Raw genomic sequence first — 26,602 nt, 5'->3', positions numbered from 1 at the left:
ATAGGGTGGGCGAAAGAAATACGTAGTTTCCCTTCAAAGCATGTTGATTCGTGGAGGATTTCTGAGAAGAGGATAGAGAAGCAGAGTTCCCTGTTTTAATTGTTGAAGTAGCAGAGATTGAATGTGAGTCACCATTGGAGAAGTCTGAAAACGGGGGAACTCAAAGATCTCTAATAGAACACTTTTTAAATGCAAGATACAGTGATGTATTTCACTTTAATACACAGAATTTTACACCAGGAGGGGCATATGTTCCTCTCTATGTGCACTTTTTGCAGCTATTAATGTAAAGAAAATAAGGGTCAAATTCTATCCTTGGATATATACATCCAGTTCCCACTGACATCTACTATCCAATTATAGAATGTTACACATTTTCTAACACTAAAAGAAAAAGGTATATGCACCTATCCATAAAAGATGATATATGTGATCTAGAAACAATGTGGTAGGGGAACTCTGGTTTTTCCATATAATTAAGCTTGGTGGAATTGAATTTTTATATTTTATAATTTTGATGGATAATGATGTTTGTTTAAACATTTTTTAAATTTTTTTTATTGATTTAAATGTTCACAGTTGCAGGAAATTCTGCAGAGGCAGACAATAATTATGTAATGATACTAAGCATTAAGATTAAAAAAGTTATAGCTTTATAACCTTTAAAGCACAAATTATCAGCATCACATGTCAAAAGGTACAAAGTAAATTCCTTAGGTCAAACTGTAATAGGTTCTCAAACAGCATATTCCTTACTTTGCCTGTCTGTAAATTTTGATTATTATTGATGGAGATATTTTTTCATTGGTTTGAGTATGGTGAAATTGATATTACCAATATTTACTGATTAAAAAATCTAATCCTTCCAACACTACTTGTAATAGAGGGTATATCTACACTGCAATCAGAGGTGTCACTGCAACACTTGTTGATGTATTCTGCTCAATAATAATCCAAAGCAGTGCGGACCAACGCATGTTCATTTTCATCATCATGAGTCAGATGCCACCAGCAAAAGGTTGATTTTCTTTTTTGGTGGTTCGGGTTCTGTAGTTTCTGCATCAGAGTGCTGCTCTTTTAAGACTTCTGAAAGCATGCTCCACACCTCGTCCCTCTCAGATTTTGGAAGGCACTTCAGATTCTTAAACCTTGGGTCGAGTGCGGTAGCTATCTTTAGAAATCTCACATTGGTACCTTCTTTGCATTTTGTCAAATCTGCAGTGAAAGTGTTCTTAAAATGAACAACATGTGCTGGGTCATCATTGGAGACTGCTATAACATGAACTATATGGCAAAATGCGGGTAAAACAGAACAGGAGACATTCAGTTCTCCCCCAAGGAGTTCAGTCACAACTTTATTTAATGCATTATTTTTTTAACGAGTATCATCAGCATGGAAGCATGTCCTCTGGAATGGTGGCCGAAGCATGAAGGGGCATACGAATATTTAGCATATCTGGCATGTAGATACCTTGCAAAAGTGCCATGCAAATGCCTGTTCTCACTTTCTGGTGACATTGTAAATAAGAAGATGACAGCATTATCTCCAGTAAATGTAAACAAACTTATTTGTCTTAGCGATTGGCTGAACAAGAAGTAGGACTGAGTGGACTTGTAGGCTCTAAAGTTTTACATTGTTTTGTTTTGAGTGCAGTTATGTAACAGAAAAAATCTACATTTGTAAGTTACACTTTTACAATAAAGAGATTGCACTATAGTACTTGTATGAGGTGAATTAAAAATACTGTTTGTTTTGTTTATCATTTTTACAGTGCAAATATTTGTAATAAAAATAATACTATAAAGTGAGCACTGTACACTTTGTAGTCTGCGTTTTTACAGAAATCAATATATATGAAAATGTAGAAAAACATTCCAAAAATTTAATACTGTACATTTCAATCTGTATTCTATTGTTTAACAGTGCAATTAATTACGATTAATTTTTTTGAGTTAATCACGATTAATCGACTGCCCTAATTTTAAGAAAAAGGCCTAATTTAGAAATTTTTAATATTTAATGTTTATAAACTACTAATCTATTCTTTATATAGTATTTCAATTAGGTATTTAATGATTACTAGATAACAAAAGTCATTTCCATTTCATAGTCTATGTGAAATGAGCTGGTTTCAGTCCAGTTGCTAATGCACGCTTAATAAAGAACACTAATACCAGCTGTGTGAATAAGGGTGCTGCTTACTTTGGTGTTTTTGTTAAGTGTTCATCTGGCATAAATACATCAACATGAGAACTGAGCTATTCTCTCTCCCTTAATACAGGTGAGGAGGAGCTCACTGGCAGCTAGCACTACTTTGTGAAAATATGTTAACTGCCAAAGTAATGGACAAAGATCAGGAAATAGCAAGTACTTTAGTTTCCAGTGGTGTCAGCCCAACTATTATCATAACTACATTCTGAAAAAAAATATATATGTATTCATACACACACAATGCATGTTCGAAAACCAAACAGCTTAACTGACAACCATCCTTCCCCTTTCCCCCCACAGATATCAACTGTTGAATCAGGATGCATTCCTCTACTGCTTAATCTTCAGCCTTGCAGCTACATTCACTAGGTCAAAACAGCAGTTTTGCGGAAACCATACATGTCACTAAAAATCCAAAAGGAAATCCTTTGGCAAATTATCTGTTTTCCTGTATGTTCTTTTGAGGGCTGACTTGAATGAAGTTAAGATCATTTTACGATCCTACACAAACAAGCATAGCTACAGCGTATTGGGGTTTTGGTAGTTTTTCCCCTCCTGCCACTTGAGTTTATCCCACAGTTATCATTAATGTTTTACTTTTGGGGACGCTGCTCAACAGAAGAAATGCACGACTTTCAATAGCACAGAAAGTTAAAGATCTTGGCTCTGCACTAGATTGAGTTGTTCAGAAGAAAACTTGCCTGATTTGCTGAAACAGTTTTGCTCACTCCCCACCAATGCCTTATGTGAATTGCTACTGTACAGTCCTTAGAAGTGGAGAGACTAATTCAATGAGGGCTCCCAGGGAACCACTTTTTTTTTTCTGAAGTGGAAATACTTAAAAAGAAACAAACAAAACAAAACATCAAAATGGTTTTAGCAGCCCCCAGAGAACATTGACCACTTGCCATTGATTCATAACACTTTTTTAAAAGTAACTAATTTCTTGCTATAATTATTTTTTATATTTGATTTAAAGTGTCTAAATTTATACAGGTATAAATCTGAAGTCAACAGCAAAACTCGCATTGATGTGAGTGGAAGTAGGATTGGGTTCTTTTTTAAAAAATAATTTCATTACCAGTGTTACCTATCACATATTAGATCTTGAAAATGAAGATAAATTATCTCATTTACATTTATCTAATTATACTATTTACTTTTTTACTCAACCTGAATGGTGAAACTACACTGGTCAGATTCTAGCCAGTTTCACTTGCTGGGTCACATATATTGACAGAACACTGCAGTGCTTTGGTTGTCAGCATTTAAAAAAAATAAAAATTAAAAAAAAAAAAGCTGTTTTCAACTGCACTTAAAATAAACATGTCTATTAATGTTGGGCCAAATCCTTGTTTTGTTTTGTTTTTAACTTTTTTTCTAAATAAGGGCTATAGGATTTAGCTTAAGAAGTTATGAAGAACTTCTTTATTTTACAAAACCTACATTTTGTTAAAGGTTATGGGTCCAATCCTTGGGTCTGACTCAACTCCACCACCTTTCTTTTCTCCTCTCGTACCCCTTCCCCAATGCTAGAGTTGCCTGAAGGTTTATTCAGTTGCTATTGCAAGTAAGATCTGTTTCAAAACTGCTGTAACTCATGTCTGACTGCAGGGATCCTAAAATGACTGTGATGAGTGGATAGCTGAACATGATCTGAGAGCCTCTTAATGCCAGCTGGAAGGCGGCTGGTTACAGGTATCTCCTGATTCTGGTCTGTACATTCTAGTTCACCAAAGAATGTCATGCGAGGTCTTAAATGAAAACCAGAGTCATGCTGGTTAGTAATATCATTGTGAAATGTATGTAGAGGGACTGTGTATGGAGTTAAGTATATATACTAAAAATACATTCTGTATCAAGGTATGAGTCACCAACAGAAATAAAAAAAACATTTTCTGTCAGACAAGATATGTTTATTCTCCTCTCTCTCTCAGATGTAAGTTACGGTTGTAAGCTAATACAAAGGATGAGTATTTGCATACGGAATTATTGGTGAGATGTGAAGTCAGCAGGGAAGCAGCACATAGGAAAAACAAGTCATGGATGGTTATACTGTGTCTAAGTACAGACAATGAACTTTGAGGAATATAAGTACAAGGCAAAAAAGTCCCCTAATAGGGCCTACAGGACTCATGGTATCTTATCAAATTAAATCTGAAGCATGATGCACATCTAGAGTTTAGCATGGAAGTGTTAAATATTAGTGGCTTTTGCCAGTATTCCTTCCCTTAACCATAAACGAAAGCAATAAAAAAACCCACAAAATAAAGTAAGTAGTATTTGGATGTTTAGGATTTTATTACAACTTTTCTCATCTGTACTCCTACCATCTAGCTCAATGACGGTAAGTCATTACAATTCTCTTTTTGAGTTATGGTTGAAAATACTGTCTGTTATATCTAGTCTATTTGGATTGTAAACCTCATCACTAATAGTTCATGAAGGTAAAATACCTGTAAATATCACCTTTATCGTTATTAGCTGAGAAATACATATGAGGGTGCAAGACAATAGACTCAAGTAACAAAAGAGAGAGCGTGAGAGAGACACTGACTGTAAGTACTATGGTTTATAACCAAAGAAGAATAAGCTAAGATTTGTAGCATTTGATCTTTAAAAATGTCTTTCTATTCCTTTAATAATAGAACTTTATCCTTCCATAGCATATTTTATCTGAAGGTCCCAAATCATGTTACAAATATTAGTTAAGCCAAATAACACTATGAGAGAGAGGCAAACAGCATCAGTAAACCCTTTTTATAGAATGACTAGTGGAGTTATTAGTTCAGATTCTCAAGTGGTGTAAACTGCTGTAGCTCCAATAAAGTCAATAGAGCTACACCAATTTACAACAGCTGAGAATCTGCTCTACAGAGTAGTTGGATCAACTCAAGCTCTGCACGGCTAAAACAGAGCTCTTACTCTTCCCCTCCACCCAAGTCATCGTCCTCATATCCTTTCTCAATCACTGTGGGCATCACCACCATCCTTCTGACACTCAGGCCCATAAGTTGGGCATCATCTTTGACTTTGAGCTCTCTCTAGCTCCTCACATCCAGGCTACATCCAAACCTCTCTTATCCTTTCTGGATAACATCTCTAAGGGCTTATTTTCACCACGGAGCTAAATGCAGCGGCATCAATTTAGCGGGTCTAGTGAAGACATGCTTAATCGATGGGAGAGTGTTCTCCCATTGATTTCTGTACTCCATCTCAATGAGAGGCAGAAGCAATGTTGGCAGGAGAGCATCTCCCGTCGACATAGCGTAGTGTGGATCCCACGGTAAGTAGATCTAAGCTATGTCGACTTGAGTTACGCTACTAATGTAACTCAAATTGCGTAGCTTAGATCAACCAGCAGGGGTAGTGTAGACCAGGTCTAAGATAAGACCTTTCATATCTATCCACACAGCTAAAATTCCCATCGAGGCTCTGATCATCATGTCTCAGTTACAGCAACATCCTTCTCTCTAGTTCTGACAAATGCAGTCTTGCCCGGCTCACATCCATGCAGAATGCTGCTGCAAAGATTATTCTTCTAGTCCATTTCATTGACTGTTACCCCTTTGTTCACATCCCTCTACTGGCTCCCCCTTCTTAATCACAGCAAATATAAAATACTTGTCTTCACTTTCACGGCCCTTCACTGCCTAGCTGCGCCCTATCACCTCCCATTCACTGTCAAGATGAAAACTCCTGCCTCTGATAGGCCCATGATGCCAGTTTCCATTGCCCACTTGTTAAATTTTCAAAACAACCACTTTTGTGCTTTCTTCCATACTGTCCCTTACTCTTGGAGGAGCTCCTTGTAAACATCCACAAAGCTACCTCAGAATCTTCCTTCAAAATTCTCCCTCACTGTGATGCCTTAAAAAAAAAAAAACCTGAACAAAGGCTAGGCCACTGGTGTGCTGACACCATTGCCTGAGAGAGTTACTGGTGTACAATACTCCAACTCAACTGCAGGTTTTCCTACCTTTCCACCCTGACAGAAGGTGCAGACTTTTCAAGTGGCCCCTCACCTTTACATGCAAGTTAGTTTGGAACTGTCGTCTTTGTGCCTACATACAAACATCTCCATTTCTCCTTCTGAACTCCTGCACCAAAGGTGGCTAAAGTGTACTTTTCAGAGTTTTATAAGAATCACATGGCTATGCTCATTTTAATAGTGCAATCCATGAATATGACTGCATTAGAGTGACTGCAATCTGATCCACAGTGTAAAACCGTATGTAGCCCTTGCTCTTGTGACAAGTTTCCAGTTTGGCTCTTGGTTAGGTAAACTCTGAGCATCCCTGTTCCACATGGCTCAAAAGTCATGTCCAGACTAATACTCTGAATTTTAACTTTCAAATATGCATGCATGATTACTAGTGTGGGTGCAGGGTTTTAGGGGACCAGTAAAGGTAGCTGAAGTAGTTATGGAGAATATCCTTTATTATGAATGTATTTGCTATTTGTATAGTGTCTAGAGTGTGCTACCACTGTAATGACCATAATAATAGCAAAAGTCACTTTCTTATTCCCATGGCTATGACAATGGGAGAATTGCTTAGAAGCCTAAAGTTCTCTAGAGGAAACATATTCAGTACTGACCATACAAAATAATGACATCTGAAGGGAATATTTTGAACTATTCATACACATTACAATTAACTGGATCAAGTCATGAAAAAGCCTAGGATGAAATTTTAACCTCAATAAAGTCAACGTCAAACATAACCCTGACTTCAGTCAGGACAGACTTTCACCCCGGCTATCATTGTGGGGAGCTCAATGAAGACCTCCATACAATGCTCAGTGATCGTTAAAAACACCAAACCAAATATTAGGATGCATAAGTATAAAATGGAAAATATTATGCTCTTTTAGAAGTCAGTGGCACACCCTCATTTGGAATACTGTGCTCTGGTTTGATCACTCCATCTTAAAAAAGATTATAGTAGAAATAGAGACAAAGACTGGAGATGAGAAGGATTAGGGGCAAGGAAAAACTCTCATATGAAGAGAACTTGAAAAGATTGGGATTATAGAAGAGATAAATGTGAGGAGATACGATAAAAAGTACACACAATAATGAATGGGACAATGATAATCCAAGAACAAGGGGACATCCTATGCAATTGAAAGGTGGTAAATCCAAACCCGGTAAAAGGAAATACTCTTTCATACAAAAATAATTAGCCTATGGAACCCATCGTCACAACATATCAGAGGCCAAGTGTTTACCAGGATGCAAAAAAAAAATTGACATTTACGGGGAGTATATTTACATAAATAATAATCAGTACCAAAAGCCAAGCACTTTGGAAGTGATATAAACTCTTCAGCTTCAGGGCATGAGCCAATCTCTCATTACTGAGGGTTAAGAGGACACCTCAAAGTGTCCTCCTAACAGCCTACTGCAGGGCTTCTTCCTGAAGCAGCTGATATTGGTCATTGTCGGAGAATGGAAGCATGTCCCTTGGAATGGTGGTTGAACCATGAAGGGACATATGAATCTTTAGCTCTTCTGGCACATAAATATCTTGCAAAGCCGCTACAACAGTTCCATGCGAGCGCCTGTTCTCACTTTTAGGTGACACTGTAAGAAAGAAGCGGGCAGCATTATCTCCTGCAAATGTAAACAAAGTTATTTGTCTGAGTGATTGGCTGAACAAGAAGTAGGACTGAGTGGACTTGAGGGCTCTAAAATTTTACACTGTTTTATTTTTGAATGCAGGATTTTTTGTACATAATTCTACATTTGTAAGTTCAACATTCATGATAAAGAGATTGCACTACAGTACTTGTATTAGGTGACTTGAAAAATACTATTTCGTTTGTTTTTTTACAGTGCAAATACTTGTAATAAAAAATAAATATAAAGTGAGCACTGTACACTTTGTATTCTGTGTTGTAATTGAAATAAAAATATTTGAAAATGTAGAAAACATTCAAAAATATTTAAATAAATGGGATTATATTATTAACAGTGTGATTAATCGCGATTATTTTTTTTAATCACTTCACAGCCCTACTTAACATACTGTATTTGGGCTCATGCCATCTTTTTTTCCTTTTGATGCAGGAATCAGGACCTAAAAGAGCTTGGGGACCTTGCTCCACATTGGGACAATATGCGTAAAAATGTTATTGCACACTCTGAACAGATGCTCAACATGTACCAGGACACTCTTGCAGATCTCGGGAAACATACAGGTATGGAAATAGTTTCTATCCTCCATCAAAGGTAATGAGTATCTTGTATAATGGACATTTCACTTGAGTGTATTAAAAGAGAATTAAACACAATTCACAATGGGAGTAGTTGGTGGGGAAAGAGGAGAGATTGTATATTGTGTATACAAGTTGTATATTGCAAAGGCGGTCAGTTTGGAGTTACATGCCCACATCCTGTCATATGTTACTAAAATGTGTACATACAATTCCCACACAAACAACTTTGAAAAAACGTAGTAGCTTGTTCTTCCAACATTTCTGAGGTACTAATAAGCACCCTACTTCTGAGCACATTTCCTGTCAAAAAGTGAAGTCTGCACTACCTTTCATGCACCTCAGTTCATTTTCAGGATTTGCACAGTTCATAATCATACCAGTGAGAAAACCACATGGGACAGTAGGTGTATCTGACATCCAGATCATTACTGCACATACAGTATCCTACAAGTAGTCCACACAGCTAGTTCACTGAGCCAACCAGTCACTAAAGATATTAAAGAGTAACAACGAAATGCAGCCACCTTTTCAAGAACATCTGTTGATGGAGTTGCATTTAAAGGTCTATCAGCCAGCATCAGATCCCATATTTCCCCTCCCTGATGTGTTAGAGGCATTGCCCACAGCCAAGAAAGCATTGAACTCCTAGGACTGGCAACCTATCATCAGACAGTTGCTGTAAATTACCACCGGGGTCCAAACGTGCAGCTATTTGCAACTCTACTTTTGCCATACAGGAGGTATTATGTGCTGGTGTGAAGTGCAAACGATAATTGCCTTGGTGCTGGCTCTGTAAATATACTATGCACCACTCTGCCTGTAGACTGCAATGCATAAAGAGGGGAGTTTGTCCATGTGCCTGCAAACCTAGTACAACATCTGTGACAAATTTACTGTGCACTATATGCATGGGAAGTTGGCTAGTTTCTCCACCAGCAAGACACACACCAAACAAGAGCTGAGCAATTAATGCATAATAATTAACTCCTTCCGTGGCACCTTAGAGACTAACCAATTTATTTGTGCATAAGCTGTAGTTCACGAAAGCTTATGCTCAAATAAATTGGTTAGTCTCTAAGATGCCACAAGTACTCCTTTTCTTTTTGCGAATACAGATTAACACGGCTGCTACTCTGAAACCTGAGAAAAATGGAGTAACCACAGTTTTAAAGTGAATGTTTACCTCAAACAATGCACAGCAGAGTAATCTCCATCTGTATGCTGAACTGGACACAAGTAATTATGCCATAATTGCCACCTTGTGTAAAATATTTCAGAGACAAGTCTTTCTTCTCCAAAATGTTAATGGTTGAAAAATTCACTTTTATCATTCTTCCTTCTTCCCGTTCAATACTGAGCATACTATAACACCTGAGGGTGGATTTCATTTACCTACACACACACCAGGGCCGTCCCTAGAGATTGCGGTGCGCTATGCAGCCCCCCTGCGGGGGGGAGGGGGACGGGGGCGGCCCCAGGCTTCTGGGGGAGGAGTGGGCATCCCAGGCTTCCACAGGGTGGGGGGCTGCGCCCAAGGGCTTTGGGAGGCAGGAGCAGCCAATGCAGGAAGGCAGCAGGGGTCGGGCCTGCCCCCGCACTCATGGGTAGGTGGGAAGTGGAACGACCCGGCCCCAGCCTGCTCCACTCTGCTCCCCCAGCTCCCAGGCTTGGGGGAAGGTGGGAAGGGCTCACCGGTGGCACAGCTGGGAGCCGGCGGAGTGGAACGGGCTGGGTCTGGGTCGCTCTACTTCCAGCCGCCCAGTGAGTGCAGGGCGGGCCCGACCCCGGCCCCTACTGCAGTCCCCTGGGATGCATAGCTCAGGGGACAGGGTTTGGGGGGAAGTGGGGGCAGGGCTGGGGCAGAGCAGAGGTGGGAAGAGGCAGGGCGGAGGCAGAGCAGGGATGGGGCCGAGGGGAAGGGGTGGGGCAAGGGCGGGGGCAGCTTTCCTGGGACCTGCTGTGCACAGCCCACGAGCGGCCGGCTCAGCTGTCCGGGGGATTGGGCTGGCCGCTAAAGCAGCATGCAGCTGCGTGGGGCACCAGGAAATTTGGTGCCATTTGGTGCCCCAAATTTCCTGGTGCCCTATGCAGCTGCATAGTTTGTGTATGGGTAGGGATGGCCCTGACACACACACACACGAAAGCTTTTGCTCAAATAAATTTGTTAGTCTCTAAGGTGCCACAAGTACTCCTTTTCTTTTTACACTCTCTCTCTCACACACTCATTCTTACACCCCCACCCGCAAAGAAGATCTGTTCAGAATAGCTTTCCATTGGACTTGATGCTATATAAACATCAGAGAGTCACTTGTCTGCAAGTATATGGTTAAGAGGTTGCATTAGACAAAGGGTTCATCTGCCATACTCTGAAGTATTTTGTACTGGCCATTACTATAGGCAGGATACTGCAATAGATGAACCACTGGTCTGATCCAGTCTGACAATTCCTATGTTCCTTTCTTTGAACCGAGACAGAGTTTTTGAAATATTTTGTTAATGTATTATATTTTGAAGGTGTCCCATATATCATCATACACAAAGCAACAAACACAGAATTTTTATGAAGTCAATAAAAAAACCAGCACTTCTAAGAAAACATTCGAATAACCTTTCAAGATAAAAAAAGACAATATAGTATATTAAACATAAATCTTGAAAAACTGGTAATACGCCAACTTTCTTTGAGCACATTGATGAAGCTTATTAATCTGTTTTAACTGTGTTCTGAGATTACAGAAACAGATCATAGAGTCTAAGGTTATTTATGAGAACAAAAGAAGCATACGCAACAAAGATACCAAAAGAAAACTAATAATATGAAGATGGTAAATAAAATATGAACAGATAATAAGTAGAAGGCTAACACTCAAATCCCTCCTTAAAACTTACATACCATAGTCAAGTAACTGTGTAATGTTTTGCTGTGACCATTGCATTTCTTCACCTCATCTTCCTTGTTATTTTTTTATTTTCACTTATTGAGTTACATGTAAAATTATATTATAAACTTGTCAGGTTAGGGATCATACCTGTGTATTTGCTCTGAAAGTCCTTGCACACTTTAGCGCACTGCATAAGTCATAAATATTTAATATTCCATACCGAGACCCCACACCTGCATTCTACTCTCTGAGAGCAGTGCAGGATCAAGCTCCAAAAACGTATGTTTAGATATGTGTTGCCCACTTATGGCTCCAAAAGTCAGGGAATGCTTGCCCATGAAGCCTTTGCTGAGATTCAGTATTGTGCCTCTAAGGGTATGTCTCCACTTTGGAGTTAGCCTGGGTGATTTGCAGGTTAGCCTAGCCTGAGTTTGAGCAGCCATACTGCAGAGCCATACCCTAGTTACTGTGTCCTCACTGGTGCTGCACTCCCCAGCGTGTGTCACTGGGACTTCTGGGGGCATCTCCCATGGTTCGTATGTGCTGCAGTAAGGTAAACCGCTCTATGTTTCTGTCCCAGGGAATTTTAAAGGAACTTGTTTGGCCCACATGGGGAACTGTGGGAAGGCTACAATAGAGGACTATCATGCATTCAAGTGATTTAGCGTGCATCCTCACTGCAAAGTGGTTGGATTACCAATCTGTGTGAAAGAGGAACCAGGGCTTTAACCCAGATGTTTAGCCATGTTAGCTAGCCCCATTTGGAAGTACCACTTAAGTCAAGTGCCTTGGGTATGTGAAGAGGAGGGGGCTTAGGGGCACTTTCCAAATAAATTCTGCAGTCAAGACATACCCTTTAGAGGCATAGCACAGAACTTCAGCCTGGGGGTGGGGGAGTGCTAAGGTGGCTTTAAGGCACCTTTGTGCCTCTCTGATCCTGGGCTTGTCTAGGGACTGGAGAGGCCCCTGGTGTAACTTAGGCCCCCAGGGCTGTCTGAGTTATGACAGTTTCCTGGGCTGCAGGCCTGCCTGGAATCTACTGGCACACCCCTGTGCTAGTGCTTGCAAGTGCCCCTGAAGAGGCAGCTGTCTATAGTTCCTATCCCAAGGGAATCCTCCTCTACCCAGATATAGAGCTTTTAGTCCCGTTTGTGATTCTCCAGCCCTATTATACGGTGTAAAGGGGCTAGAATGAGGGTGAGGAACTCACCCCTTGACATTGACCCCTTGAGTATATGATGCAGCCTTTAATTACATCCTAGCCACTGTGGATGTAGAAGCCCTCTACACCAACATTCCACACAAAGATGGACTACAAGCTGTCAGGAACAGTATCCCCAATAATGTCACGGCAAACCTGGTGGCTGAACTTTGTGACTTTGTCCTCACCCATAACTATTTCACATTTGGGGACAATGTATACCTTCAAATCATGGGCACTGCCATGGCCCCGCAGTATGCCAACATTTTTATGGCTAACTTAGAACAACACTTCCTCAGCTTTTGTCCCCTAATTCCCCTACTCTGCTTGCGCTACACTGATGACATCTTCATCATCTGGACGCATTTTAAAGAAGCCCTTGAGGAATTCCACCATGATTTCAACAATTTCCATCCCACCATCAACCTCAGCCTGGACCAGTCCACACAAGAGATCCACTGCCTGGACACTACGGTGCTAATAAGCGATGGTCACATAAACACCACCCTATACGGGAAACCTACTGACCGTTATGCCTACCTACATGCCTCCAGCTTTCATCCAGACCACATCACATGATCCATTGTCTACAGCCAAGCTCAAATACAACCGCATTTGCTCCAACCCCTCAGACAGAGACAAACACCTACAAGATCTCTATCAAGCGTTCTTACAACTACAATACCCACCTGCTGAAGTGAAGAAACAGACTGACAGAGCCAGAAGAGTACCCAGAAGTTACCTACTCCAGGACAGGCCCAACAAAGAAAATAACAGAACGCCACTAGCCATCACCTTCAGCCCCCAACTAAAACCTCTCCAACACATCATCAAGGATCTACAACCTATCCTGAAGGATGACCCACCACTCTTACAGATCTTGGGAGACAGGCCAGTCCCTGTTTACAGACAGCCCCCCAACCTGAAGCAAATACTCACCAGCAACCATATACCACACAACAGAGCCACTAACCCAGGAACCTATCCTCGCAACAAAGCCCGTTGCCAACTGTGTCCACATATCTATTCAGGGGACACCATCATAGGGCCTAATCACATCAGCCACACTATCAGAGGCTCGTTCACCTGCACACCTACCAGTGTGATATATGCCATCATGTGCCAGCAATGCCCCTCTGCCATGTACCTTGGCCAAACCAGACAGTCTCTATGTAAAAGAATAAATGGACACAAATCAGATGTCAAGAATTATAACATTCAAAAACCAGTCGGAGATCACTTCAATCTCTTTGGTCACTCGATTATAGACCTAAAAGTGGCAATTCTTCAACAAAAAAACTTCAAAAACAGACTCCAATGAGAGACTGCTGAATTGGAATTAATTTGCAAACTGGATACAATTAACTTAGGCTTGAATAAAGACTAGGAGTGAATGGGTCATTACACAAAGTAAAACTATTTCCCCATGTTTATATCCCCCTTTCCCCCTCCGCTGTTCCTCAGACATTCTTGTCAACTGCTGGAAATGGCCCACCTTGATTATCACTACAAAAGGTTTTTTCCCTCCTGCTCTCCTGCTGGTAATAGCTCACCTTACCTGATCACTTTCCTTACAGTGTGTATGGTAACACCCATTGTTTCATTGTCTCTGTGTATATAAATCTCCCCACTGTATTTTCCACTGAATGCATCTGATGAAGTGAGCGGTAGCTCATGAAAGCTTATGCTCAAATAAATTTGTTAGTCTCTAAGGTGCCACAAGTCCTCCTTATCATCACATACTGTTTCTTCAGTAATACAATACAGCATCATACCATTTGTATGCATCCTGAGATATACTTTTTATTCTTTGAAACTGTAATTTCATTATCATAAAGGTACATCTTTATTGATAGACGTTTTTTAAATCTCTTCAAGAAACGTTGCAAGTTTTCTCAACACTTACATACTAAACAGTTTCTTTTGACCCAAATCACAGATGTCATTATGTGTAATGTAATAACTCAGGGGATAAGATTTATCTAATTTATCTGTGAAGTTAGGTGTCCTATATAACAATATACTTTCACTATTCTCTGTTGTGTAGTTGGGTCCCAATCCTTCAGAGACTTATACACACACTTAACGTTCTGCTCTGTGAGTAACCCTTCCTCTGGATTTACTATCTCCTTATCTCTTTTTAACATATATCTTCACACATAAACAGAATGTTTCATTCTGTTTCACGCTCCCCTCAAAAAATTCCATTTCATTCTACATCATATCAATTATTTATGCAAAAGTACTCTTTAATATCTTACAGCCAGATACTGTGAGGTGCTAAGCACCTCCTTTGAGACATTGATTGCTGTCAAATTGAATCTTTACAGCCTTGTCTGAAAACTGAAACCTGTAAAGTTCTTGGTATTTCTTCCATGATAATTGCTAGACATGTACAGTATGCTGGAATTACCACCAACTGTTTTTCATTGATAAAGTGTGAAAATACCAAATATTTGACATCTCAGAATCAGGAGGAAACCTTTCTGCCTGTGCTGCTGATTTATAGCTACATTGTCAGTCATGTTGTTTCCCTGTCTTCCACTGACAACATTAGTGTGTGTCCCAATCCCCTTGACAATCAAATCGGTACAGGCATTTTCTTCACTGTAAACCAAGTGTTGGTTTTATAATAAGCTTTCCTCCTTTCATTTTTACAAATTGTCAATTAAGTTCTCATGTTTTCTTGTCACATATTAATATGTTTCTGTAGAACAAAGTATTTAGTGGTTCCTGTATACAATCTCACCACCCATTATTTGTTTTAATTTGTTTTTATCACAATTTTTTCTTCCTCATTATTTTCCCTATAGACTACATTGCACTCTTCTCTCCCACAAAGGGATTCATCTTTCCACGTGCTGTTTTCAGAAATGTGTCCCTAGACTTTTTCAGTAAAATAAGATGATAATGCAGAATAAAATTAAATGCATATTTTAACCTGTCCTGGGTTTTCTTCTTTATTGGAGGAGGGGGAGGGAGAAATAAGAAAAGGAGTGTGATGCTTGATATTAACATGTAAAAAAAATAAGGGTCAGAAGTCTCTGTGGTCCTATATATACAAAGCTGGTTTATTCATTACTTCATTTTCATTGTTTAGAGGAAAATGTAGGATTAAAGGAACACTTTCAAGATTGTCAAACCCAAAATATTACTTATGGTACCTTTTAAAATTACAAATGTAATTTTGCTACAATTCCTGAATCTCTTTTCCCCCAAAATGACTTTGAATGCAAATGAAAAATGCCCACACTCCTGTGTGGTCTTAGAAAAACAAAGCCAGAATAGCATTTCTCTGCAAGCACTACAGATAATGATAATTTTCAATACAGTGCTTAATCATAAGAACAGACAGGCATAGAAAGGGCAAATTACAAGCTACTACATCATGTATATATACCATCAAAAATCAGCTGGTAAATTAGCTTTTTGGCCTGCCAGTATTGACAGTGTTCCTTTAAACATTCAAAATAACTTTACTTAGTTACTCATAATCTCATACTTTAGATGTGATGATTATAAAGTGTATAGTCAAATCTTTTCAGCACATTGTGAGTAGTTTATTATCACGTCATTTTAGAAAGAGGGCGTATTTATAATGACTTCTACTGAAATGTGAACAATTCAAAGTTTTTTGTTTGCACTTTCAGGAAATAATATTCTAGTCAGTACATTTGTTTTGCTTTAAAAAAAATCGAAAGTTGTCACTTGCTAGTGGAAATATGTAGTGTCATATCTCTATGCCCCTGTATTTTTAGCACAATATAAACTCAATATATGTTAACTGTGGCATCATTTCCAGCATGCTGTGGACTAATTCTAGGAAGCAGGAACAATGTCTCTCAGCAAATTAGATTGTTCTGTGCATTAAAAGCTGTTTTGTTGACTGGAATATGGATGCATGCTGAGACGCAGTTAGCAAACCATTCTTTTCTTAATACACGATTACACATTGAAAGTAAATTAAAGAATGCCACTAACGTACAAGTATTGTCCTAACATTTTAAAAAAAAGACAAAACATCTGCTGGGTGCTTGAGATAATGATTCTTTAAACTTTTGTTTTCTAGGATCTTCTTTCAAATCAAGTTGTAGTAAAGGAGAAAAGACACTAGAATTTGTTCCAATAAATCTCCATCTGCAAAGAATGCATGTGCACAGTCCTCGGTTGAAAGGTAAAGTATATTCCAGAGAAATGTTCTAGTTGTGTCACACTACAATGTGGTTTATATATAATCAGAAAGTTTGTATTCCTTTTTAACCCTTTATAAACTCCATGCATTTTAACTCATAGTGGTGCTGTTCAAAAATCTGCAATTTCTTCGATAGTAAACCATTGTAACTTGACAAAGAAGAATGGTGCTTAGACAGGTGTCTCTTCAGGTTAGGCACTATATTTTCAATAGTATTAAAACACTTTTTTCATATAATGCCAAATCTTGGTCACTTTGAGGTAATTGGGAGATTTTTGCTTTGACTTCAGTGGAACCAAGATTTGGCACATGCTGTTTAAACTTGGTCAACATGGTCCATGAAGTGGTAAGATAGGGAAGTAGTTAAATGGCTCAGTTTCCTTTTCATTAACTCCTTTTCATTACAGTAGGCTTTTCAGTAGATTTGTGTGCAACTGGCTGGCATGAATTCACATTGATTTTAGGGCTGGGAGATTAGAGAGAAAATTATTCACAAAAATTATAGTGACTTCCAAAGAGAATCTTGCTTAAGCTCTGTTTGCAATAGTTTTGTTTGCTTTTGATCAACATTCATCCAAGGAAAGATTTGTTTGTTAAAATGTTTGTGGAAAATGAATTCTTAAACCTTAGCTGAGATTTATATAATCATAAAACATAAGCAGAAATAGTTTATGAAGTTTAGGTCAGCTGATCAGGGAACAGAAACAATACCATGTACCTGGGGTAACCAGTCACACAGTTCAAGCATTCGGCTATGGATATTGAATATTCAAAGGAATACTTGCAGCAAACTATTAACAAGTAATCACAGGCTGTAATTTGTTTGCATAAAATATTCAATAAACAATTTCAGACAGTGTACAAATTTCTAACAAATACAGGTATGTTGTTGTTGCGTTAATGGACAAGAAGAAGGATCGAATTCACTTAATAAATTGTGTGGTGTTCAGCTCTAGTTTAAATTAACTTTTGCAACTGTCTCAGTGTATGTAATTTAGTGCCCTTTGAATTTTGGTTTATGGTTGTGGTTTGTTAGAACCCAATATTGTAGCCATGTAATAATTATAGCAGTAATTATAAGATAAAGGAGTGGAATTGATAGAATGCAAGAGACCTATAGGCCTAGCTAAGAATAGCTTAAGCAGTTAGCATAAGTGTAAGGCCTTATAGCCTGGGTAGGAGTAATTGCTCAAAGAGTTAGCATATTTAAGTAAACTGACAGTAACGATAAGTCACAAGACTTTATTCATTGTTTTGTCATAATCACAAGTGTTGCAAACTGCTGATTGGTACAAACTGCCTTCTCGCAGTTATCTATCTGAGTATTTTTGGAGGGGAATATTAGCTAAGTAGTATTACCATAGTAATCCAACTGATGTATATGTTAATACGTTTTGCTTAATTAATATACTAACCTATAGGATAAGGGCACCCCAATATTATGAGGGTGAGTAAGTTAAGATATGTTAAAGGAGGGAAGAGCTATGCATACATATGCATGAGGAAGACTATCAAGGCCTATAAAACATCTGGTCTCAGCTCAGGTACAGCTGTTGAAGTTCGTCATCTGCATGCCAGAGTTAGACAAGGATCTGCCTCAACCTTTAGAGCTCTCCCCAAGGATAGAGTGATAGAGTGAGTGAGTATATACCTGGTAATGGTGCCGGTTGCTCTGACAGTTTTACATTAAATCTCTTTACTTGTTTGCATTGTTTTATTTATTGGACTAATCATTGTAATCATAACACTTTTACAGTTACACAAGGTCTTCCCTGAGTGTGAGTGTTGCTGTCATGGCTGTGCCCCATAGGGCTCCTTGAGTAATTCTGAAAATAGTGGGCCTGATCCTGAGACAAGAACCTACCAACTTTCAGAGTCCTAACTGGGCAAACTAAGCCAATAACCTAATCAATGAACAATCAAAAGATCAGGCAACAATATGGAAAAAGAAAAATTCTAAACAAGGCCAATGAGTTTTGTGAAGTCCTATGTGTTCCTTATGAGTTTGCACACAATAGGATTTGCAGGGAATGGTTTCATCCTGAAGGCTTATCACATGACCAACTGTTGTTATAAAACCAAAATGAAGCTTCAAAGTTCAGTCTGAAAAAATACCTGCTGCTCCAGAGGCAGTAAACGGTTTCACTTTCCATTTTGCTCTAGTGTTTGTGGGCCCTTGGGGTTAGAGTCCATTCTTTTAAGCTTGCAGAATGATATTTAAGCAGTAGTGATCCTTGTATGAGATGTTTGCGGAGAGAACGAGCACTGTTTACCCTCTGTAGAGTATCTTTTGCATGCTGAGTAACCGAGAAAGTTATTACAATAAAAGAAGCTAGGTGGACAGCCAGTTTTTTCTTTTATTCTCCATCAAAATTATCTGCCAAATCCTGAAGGCCATACTCAGACAAAATGCCCTTTGAAGTTAATAAGTATTTTGCCTGAGTAGATGTCAGAATTTGGCCCAATGTTAAAACTTTATGAAGGATGTAGAACTAATTCCACTAAAATGTCTTAAGGCTTTACTAAGTGCCAGCTATCGACTTAGTGTGACCTACGGTGAAGCTGTGAGTTTCTGGCATTGAATACAGGCTTTGAGAAATTAAGCAGTTGCTACTAAGTTCCTTTAGAGAAATCGGAAGGATTCTGTTTTATTAAGGGTCTGTTTCTGAGATTAATAATTAGTGATAGTCGGCGTCTTATTTTTAGAAATGCTGAACACCCATAGCTACAGTTGAAGTCAATGGGAGTTGCGGATGCTCAGCCCCTCTAAAAATCAGGTCCTGCAGGGTAGATTTGAGTTAAAGGGACAAGCTTCCGAAACAATGGAATCTTTGATAGTGTTTATGGAATTACGGTGAACAAGGATTTCAGATGTAGGACTTTTATTTTTGTTGTGAGTTTTCCTTGAACTACCAGTGAGTTGTTTGGTATTATATGGGGTTTCCATACTAATTATTGAACTAGTTGTGGGGCTTATTTTACAGAAAATGTGTGTGATCATTTTTGCATTGGGAAGTGATTTGCTGAGATAGTATGTTATGAAGGGATTTGTTAAAGATTGATGCTTGGTAGAGTCAGGATATAGGGCTGAGATGATGGGATTTTAAATAAGAGTTGGTTTCTCTGATTATGATAATTTGTGTTAATTTCCAATGTGATGTGAGATGTTCTCTGGGCTCTTTTCTTTCCCTTGCTTCTTTTTAGGCTGTGTCTCATTACTCTAGCTTCATTGACAGTGTGTGACGAAGTGGGAATGTTGTTAATGTTTTCTCTGAATAATATGTGTGCCTCAGTTTCCCCTATGTGTTACTCAAGTGTCTAGGCGGTGGGACAAAGGTGTGTGATACTTGCAGAGGCCCCTAGAGGGCAGATGTGACTGCCATATGGCTGCCTGGGCACAGACAATGGCCAACTCTGTATCCTGGCAACTGATGGCCGGGGCCCATCATCTGCAAGAATCAGCTGGAGGTGTTCAAGGACCAAGTCAGAGGTGGAGGCCAGGTGACCTGTTTGCCTGGGAAAGAGACACAGGAAGGAGGAGGGCAGCTAGGCGTGACTGAGGCTGGACTGCTGGAAGCTGGTCAGTCTCCTGGTTAAGACTTGGGGGTGGGAGGGGAGCCCTGGGTTCTGGATCCCCCCAAGATGGACTTTGATGAATATTCCTAATTTCTCTGCTAACAAGATCTGTTCTACGCTGTGTTCCCAACGACTAATAACCCCTTGTGTTTTACCTCACTGGCTGAGAGTCACTGCTGACTGCGGAGATGGGGCAGAATTCATATGGCCAGCATTTCTCTGTGCTCCCCACACACAGAAAAATGCAAAAAAAAATCTACCAGGAGATATGTGCCTCTTCCCCGGCAGCCCAGGCAGCACGTCTGTTCCAGCGTGCCTGGAGCAGCCTCAGAGACGGGGGAGGTGGGCTGGGTATGCATACCTATGTGGTTGATCACCTTGCGGGGGGGGGGGGGGGGGGGGAGGGCTGGGCATACATACGTGCCTACGAGAGAGAGAAAGAATGACTCTATCCCTCTTAGAGACTAACCAATTTATTTGAGCATGAGCTTTCATGAGCTACAGCTCACTTCATCCGATGAAGTGAGGTGTAGCTCACGAAAGCTCATGCTCAAATAAATTGGTTAGTCTCTAAGGTGCCACAAGTACTCCTTTTCTTTTTGCGAATACAGACTAACACGGCTGCTACTCTGAAATCTATCCCTCTTCCTTGCTACTGCAGCTTGCTGGCATGGAAGGGTAAGGCTTTTTATTATGCACATGGCAGGCTAGAGGCAGAAATGTAGCCGCCTGCCTGATCTCATTGTCTGAGACACAAATGTAGCAGCCTGCCTACGTAGTAACATTGTTAATGTTCCTATTGTTAGTTAACTGTTCCCATTCTCAGTCAGTTCCCCCAGGAGCATAAAACTTGTGAAAATTTTAAGGCCCCTGCACTGCCAGAGTGATGTAAAGGAGCCTTATAAATGACAATAAGGGAATCCCCAGCTAGGAAGATCTATGTGCTTTCTCACTTTTTTCCTGTGCCAAAGTGACACAATGGAGTTACATTGCAGCTCAGGATTTATTTTACTTACCGATTTAAAAAAAAAGACTTTGAGGGCAAATAAAACATTTACCAAGCAGTCAATAAAATGTCAGGACAATCAGAACCATGCACTTTCCAAAGTACCCAGCCAGATCCAGGACAATGATTAGCAAAAGCATAATACCTCCTGAACATATATCATATTCAGCTGTCAAAGTGCATGATGTTTATTGAAACAGGTTTTATTTGACAAGCACTAAAGACTTATGGCTTGCGTCAAATATATGCTCTGAGCAATATGTAGTACCTGCTAATCTTTTTGTGCTAAATTGCACTTTGACTTCCAGTATATCTTTCCTCATCTTATGCTTCACTTATCATGTTTCAGAGGGCATCCAGGATGTTCTTAAGAGGTTTGCAGAAAAAAATTAGCGTGTAAACATTAATAGAGATAGTGATTAAACAAGCTGATGAGTCATAAATCTGTCATTAACCCTGAAACTGTCAGACTTCTTTAATATTGTGATACAAGACGGGTTTTAATTCCATCTATTAGTATTTCATCCTAAGATGCCCAAAGTCAGTCCTTGAGAGGTTGGAGATTATGTGGGAGGAATGTTTGATGGCACTTACAAATGCAAATTTGTGCAAAATTGGTGACTTTATACCATACTTTTAAATTTTATATAGCAACATAACAAATGAGCTCTCCTTGCAAACTCTTAGAGCCACATTTTCAAATATAAAAAGAGTACTTGTGGCACCTTAGAGACTAACCAATTTATTTGAGCATAAGCTTTCGTGAGCTACAGCTCACTTCATCGGATGCATCTGATGAAGTGAGCTGTAGCTCACGAAAGCTTATGCTCAAATAAATTGGTTAGTCTCTAAGGTGCCACAAGTACTCCTTTTCTTTTTGCGAATACAGACTAACACGGCTGTTACTCTGAAATTTTCAAATATGAGCGACTAAAATACTCCATGTTTGCATATGTTTATTGGGCATTTGAGTGGCTTATTTGCACAATTATCTAATCTTCATGCAACAAAAGGTGAAAACTCACTCTTGTGCAGAGAACCTGTGCATTACTAAAGTCACACTTAAACACTCAAAATAGTGCTTGTGGGATTTTAGTGCTGCATAGGTCTTGTTCTGATTACCTCTATGGGGCGAATTTCACCCCAAATGCCTATTTATACACAATTATTACAGATGCAATTTAATCACTCATGTCTGAAAATGTAGCTTTCCATGTGACGTGTGTGTGCTCGTTTATAATGATTTAGGGCTGGATTTCACTGGACTTTGGTTTAGACCTTTAATGAATACTCCCATTTAATATACTATACATATATGTTAAAATTTCCAATTTAACAAACAAACACTGAAGCCCGAAAATATTTCATTCTTTGTCAATGTTATTTATTTGTAAACACTATATTTTGTTCTTATTATGATGCTGCAGGAGTTGTGTCTATCTGTTGCCACAGCTTTTATTTACTTTCCTATCAGTGCTGTAACCCAGCAACAGCATTGGGAATACAGAAATGGAAAACAGGATACACCAAAGGGCACCAATACCTGTATCATGCATTCACAGGAAATCAATCATATGAAATAGAGCCACCCCATTTTAATAGATTTTCCCTTCGAAAGAGATGAAGAGGAAGATGTTAGCCTTTATCCCAGTTCAGGAATATGCACATTCCTGAGAATCAAGGCTTGCACTAATGAATTGCTGTGCATTTTCTTTATAGTGTCTTTGTATACATTCACAGATTCTAGTAACTAGCTGCTTTAGTGTCTCCCCCAACCCTAAGCGATGTTCTGGTCGCAGTAATGGTCAGGAGTGTTTTTTTTCTAAGTTTGGCAATGAGATTGGGACCTTTCTTTTTGGATGTGGAACAGATGTTGTAGACACTGATGTGTTTTGTGATCTCTAGGCTGCACTACTGCAGTAAGCGTTACAAGAAAACCAGCTGAAAGTTTCCAGTATTTCAAAAAGCAGTTGCTCACTTAATTGATTTGTAGAAAAACGGCCCCTGGAATTGAAAAAGTTTGTAAACAGTTGTCTTTTCTAATTTTTTTTTGTTATGCAAAATTTGTTATATTTTAATTGAAATTTGTATGGAAGATATTATCAGCATTGTTTACCAACATCTGTTTTGGGGAAACAAAAACATTAGTCAGTGTTTTCAATAATGTTCATGAAAAAATAAACTATGTGGGTCTATTTAGAACCTTGAAAAATGAAAACAACTTGGAAGTTTCAGTTTTTTTCATGAACTTTATTTTTAAATTTCAACCAGCTGAGATTGCAAGTATATACAAAATAGGCTTCCAGTTTGCTTCTGATTGTAATACGAGGTATTGACTGTACTCTGTGAAGCAACATGTGAATTTCCGTATTATCCTAACAGTTGAGAACTGCTGATGCAGTTGCTGTAGTTGGACTAGATTTGGGAGAGGAGGCCCTGAGCTCTGGAACTGATCTTATAAAGCTTGTTTGCTGACCTTTCGAGCAGATTGTAAAACATCTTTTTATTCCAAGTTTGGGCTTGACAGTAAGTGATTGAGTGTAACATTTTGTATTTCTGCTTGGGGAGGAGTTTTCTTTTGATGATATTAAGGTCTTAATTTGTACTTGGTGTTAGCGTTTTCATGTTATAAGTTTTCAGAGGCTTGGGATGGATATTTTGTAAGTGTAAATAGCTTTATGAAAGTAATGGGATTTAAATAAAACATTCTTTATTTCCTACTCCTTTGCATTCCCTTCCCTCACATTCAGAAATAATAATTTTAAGATGTATTTTCAAATATCCCCATGCTTCACCAGTTTTGGGGTATACACAAGAGATATTTGATGACTTACCACCCTTTATCACAACTTACTCTGAAATAACTGTGGTGAGAATTTACAAAACAGTTTATGGTAAAACAAAGTGTTGTGCGCTCTCATTAGTGACCACCATGGGTGTTGACTTGATTTCAATATAAAATAAAGCAAAACCACTGGGGTTTGACTTTTGAATGCTTCCCTTTTACATACTTCATGAGTTATCTATAAAAAAATTTAGATGCCATTATCTAGTTAACCTCACAGTTTCATCCTATTCTGTTTGAGTCACCATTGTTCTAAGAAATATAAGAACTTGGCTCCAGGTCCTCAAAGAGATATAGGTGACTAACTCCCATAGAAATCAGTGGGAGTTATGCACCTAGAGACCTTTGAGGATCTGGATTTTACTGTCATGTGTAGTAGTAGAACTCTAATAACCCAAGATTATATATTACAGATAAAACTATGGTGGGCCTGCAATGAATGGACTACTTAGAAATCCTGGAGCTCACCGGAGGCTGATGAAATTATTTCACTTCTGCTTTAAATGAGTTCTGAAGAGCAAGCACGCATCAGTATAAAATCAGTTTGAATGCATCTTCTTTGAAATTCAGCTCCACAAATAAAATACAGTCCATTTATGCAGTGTTCTTGCTTATAGGGACATTTGTCATCAGAATGCAAAAAAAAAAGAAAAAAAAAAGACATGCTTTGGAGCCATAAACTGAATATATTTTAAAAACAGATAGCTTTCGAGACTGAGAGGATTCCATTTCAATTTAAATGTCAGGCTCCATCAATGGATACAACTAGTCTTAGCTGGAGAAAGATCCTCTTATGATTCCTTTGGGACAGATTTTTTAAAAGGCTCAAAAGGGCCTCAGTTTTCACACCTATAGTCAACTGGGGGCACAAAATTACAGCCATTATTAAATGCATGTGTAAACAACAGCAGTTAGATTTCTAACATGAAGGTGAAATCAGATTTCTGTCTCTTACAGTTTGTGCCAGCAGATAATTGTGCCTGCAGTTCACTGCTGGTACGCAAGGAAAGGGGCTGTTTTAAAAGTTTTCACCTTTTCCCATAAGACAGAGAAGAAATCCCCGTGGACTCCACAAGAGTTTAAAAGAAAGCAAATACATAGAACTTTTCATTTTAAAATATTAAATGGCAGTGAATGACATGCTTACAGTCTGTAAGTACCTGTATGAGAAGATTTTTGATAGGAGAAGGCTCTCTAATCTAGCAAGTGGAAGGTATACCCCTACCAAAGTCCAATGACTGGAAGCTGAAGCTAAGTAAATTCAAATTAGAAATAAGGTGCAGATTTTAAATGGTGAGGGTGATTAGCCATTGGAGCAATTTACCTAGGAATGTGATGGATTCTCTGTCACTTGAAGTCCTTAAATCAATATTAGATGTCTTTCTAAAGGATATACTTTAGCTCAGCTAGAAGTCATGGGCTTGATGCAGGAATCACTGGGTGAAATTCTGTGCCCTGTCTTCTGAGAGAAGTCAAACTAGTTGATTATAATGATCCTTCTGGCTATAATATCTATGGATTTCAACTTGACTGCAAATTAAGCGACCTAAGACACTATAAAGTGAAATACACAAAAAGCCAATTTGAATTGTACCTTAGTAAACTACAGAGCTAGGACATATTGTTCTACACTGTGGCATATCATTAAGGTAGCAATAAATCAGGTAAAATTCTAAGTTGGTTAGGTGTGCACGTGGCTTTGTGGAAAGATTGATTAGCTCTCTTTGCCTTTCAGAATCAGTCCCTCCATCTCCTGTAGAGTGGATTCAGCAGTGCAGCCATGCCCTGCACATGTGTATGCGTGTGCAAATCTCAGTACTTGTCTATTCCTGTTCCAGATGCTCTGTATGATGTCATCACAGTGGGAGCCCCTGCAGCACACTTTCAGGGATTTAAGAATGGTGGTCTTCGGAAACTGTTGAGTAAATTTGAGGCAGAAAGGCGAAAGTAAGTACTTCCATAAATAATGATGATCTGCAAATCAAATAATAAAACAGTCTTATTTATTAAATGCATAACAGATAGTCTGTTTGGACTAGTTAAGGCATCTTTCATGAAACAGTTCATTAATCTTCCCCTCTCCAATAGATTTCTTTAAATTTGTTTGGGATATTTTATTTATGGCAAGATTTATTTTTTAACTCTGGACTCAACATTAAAGATCTTATAATGTTTTCTTTCTCTATTCCAGGGAGCCTAAGGAATATTTAAGATTGGAAACATGTTGCTAAGAACGTGCTTTGTGCTAAGTGGAGAGTAATTGTAGCTACATTTCAATGTAGTTTCTTTTAATAGTTACATGTATCATGTCTATAGATAGCACTTTCCATTTTTCAGAGCACTATCGAAATGTTAAATAATCTTCACAAGTCCCCTGTGAAGTAGGTAAGAAAATATTATTATTCCCATTCTGCAAAATGGGAAGCAGATTCAGAGGGAGGGAAAAAAAGCTTTATTATAGCCCCA

General features: G+C 38.9%; 1 protein-coding gene across 6 annotated transcripts in view; it reads left to right on the top strand.

Moving 5' to 3' along the window:
• INPP4B (inositol polyphosphate-4-phosphatase type II B) overlaps positions 1 to 26,602 on the top strand; it is a 476,198-nt gene that overhangs the window by 324,804 nt on the left and 124,792 nt on the right. For all 6 annotated transcript variants that reach the window (XM_074950913.1, XM_074950912.1, XM_074950910.1 and 3 more), the window contains 3 exons: positions 8,286 to 8,416; positions 16,587 to 16,691; positions 25,975 to 26,083. In XM_074950913.1, the coding sequence (XP_074807014.1) occupies positions 8,286 to 8,416; positions 16,587 to 16,691; positions 25,975 to 26,083 (345 nt within the window). The remainder of the gene's footprint in view (positions 1 to 8,285; positions 8,417 to 16,586; positions 16,692 to 25,974; positions 26,084 to 26,602) is intronic.

Source organism: Natator depressus, chromosome 4, assembly GCF_965152275.1.
Source record: "Natator depressus isolate rNatDep1 chromosome 4, rNatDep2.hap1, whole genome shotgun sequence".
NCBI lineage: Eukaryota > Metazoa > Chordata > Testudines > Cheloniidae > Natator > Natator depressus.
Note: the sequence above shows the minus strand (reverse complement) of the source record. Positions and strands in the feature narration are given on the sequence as shown.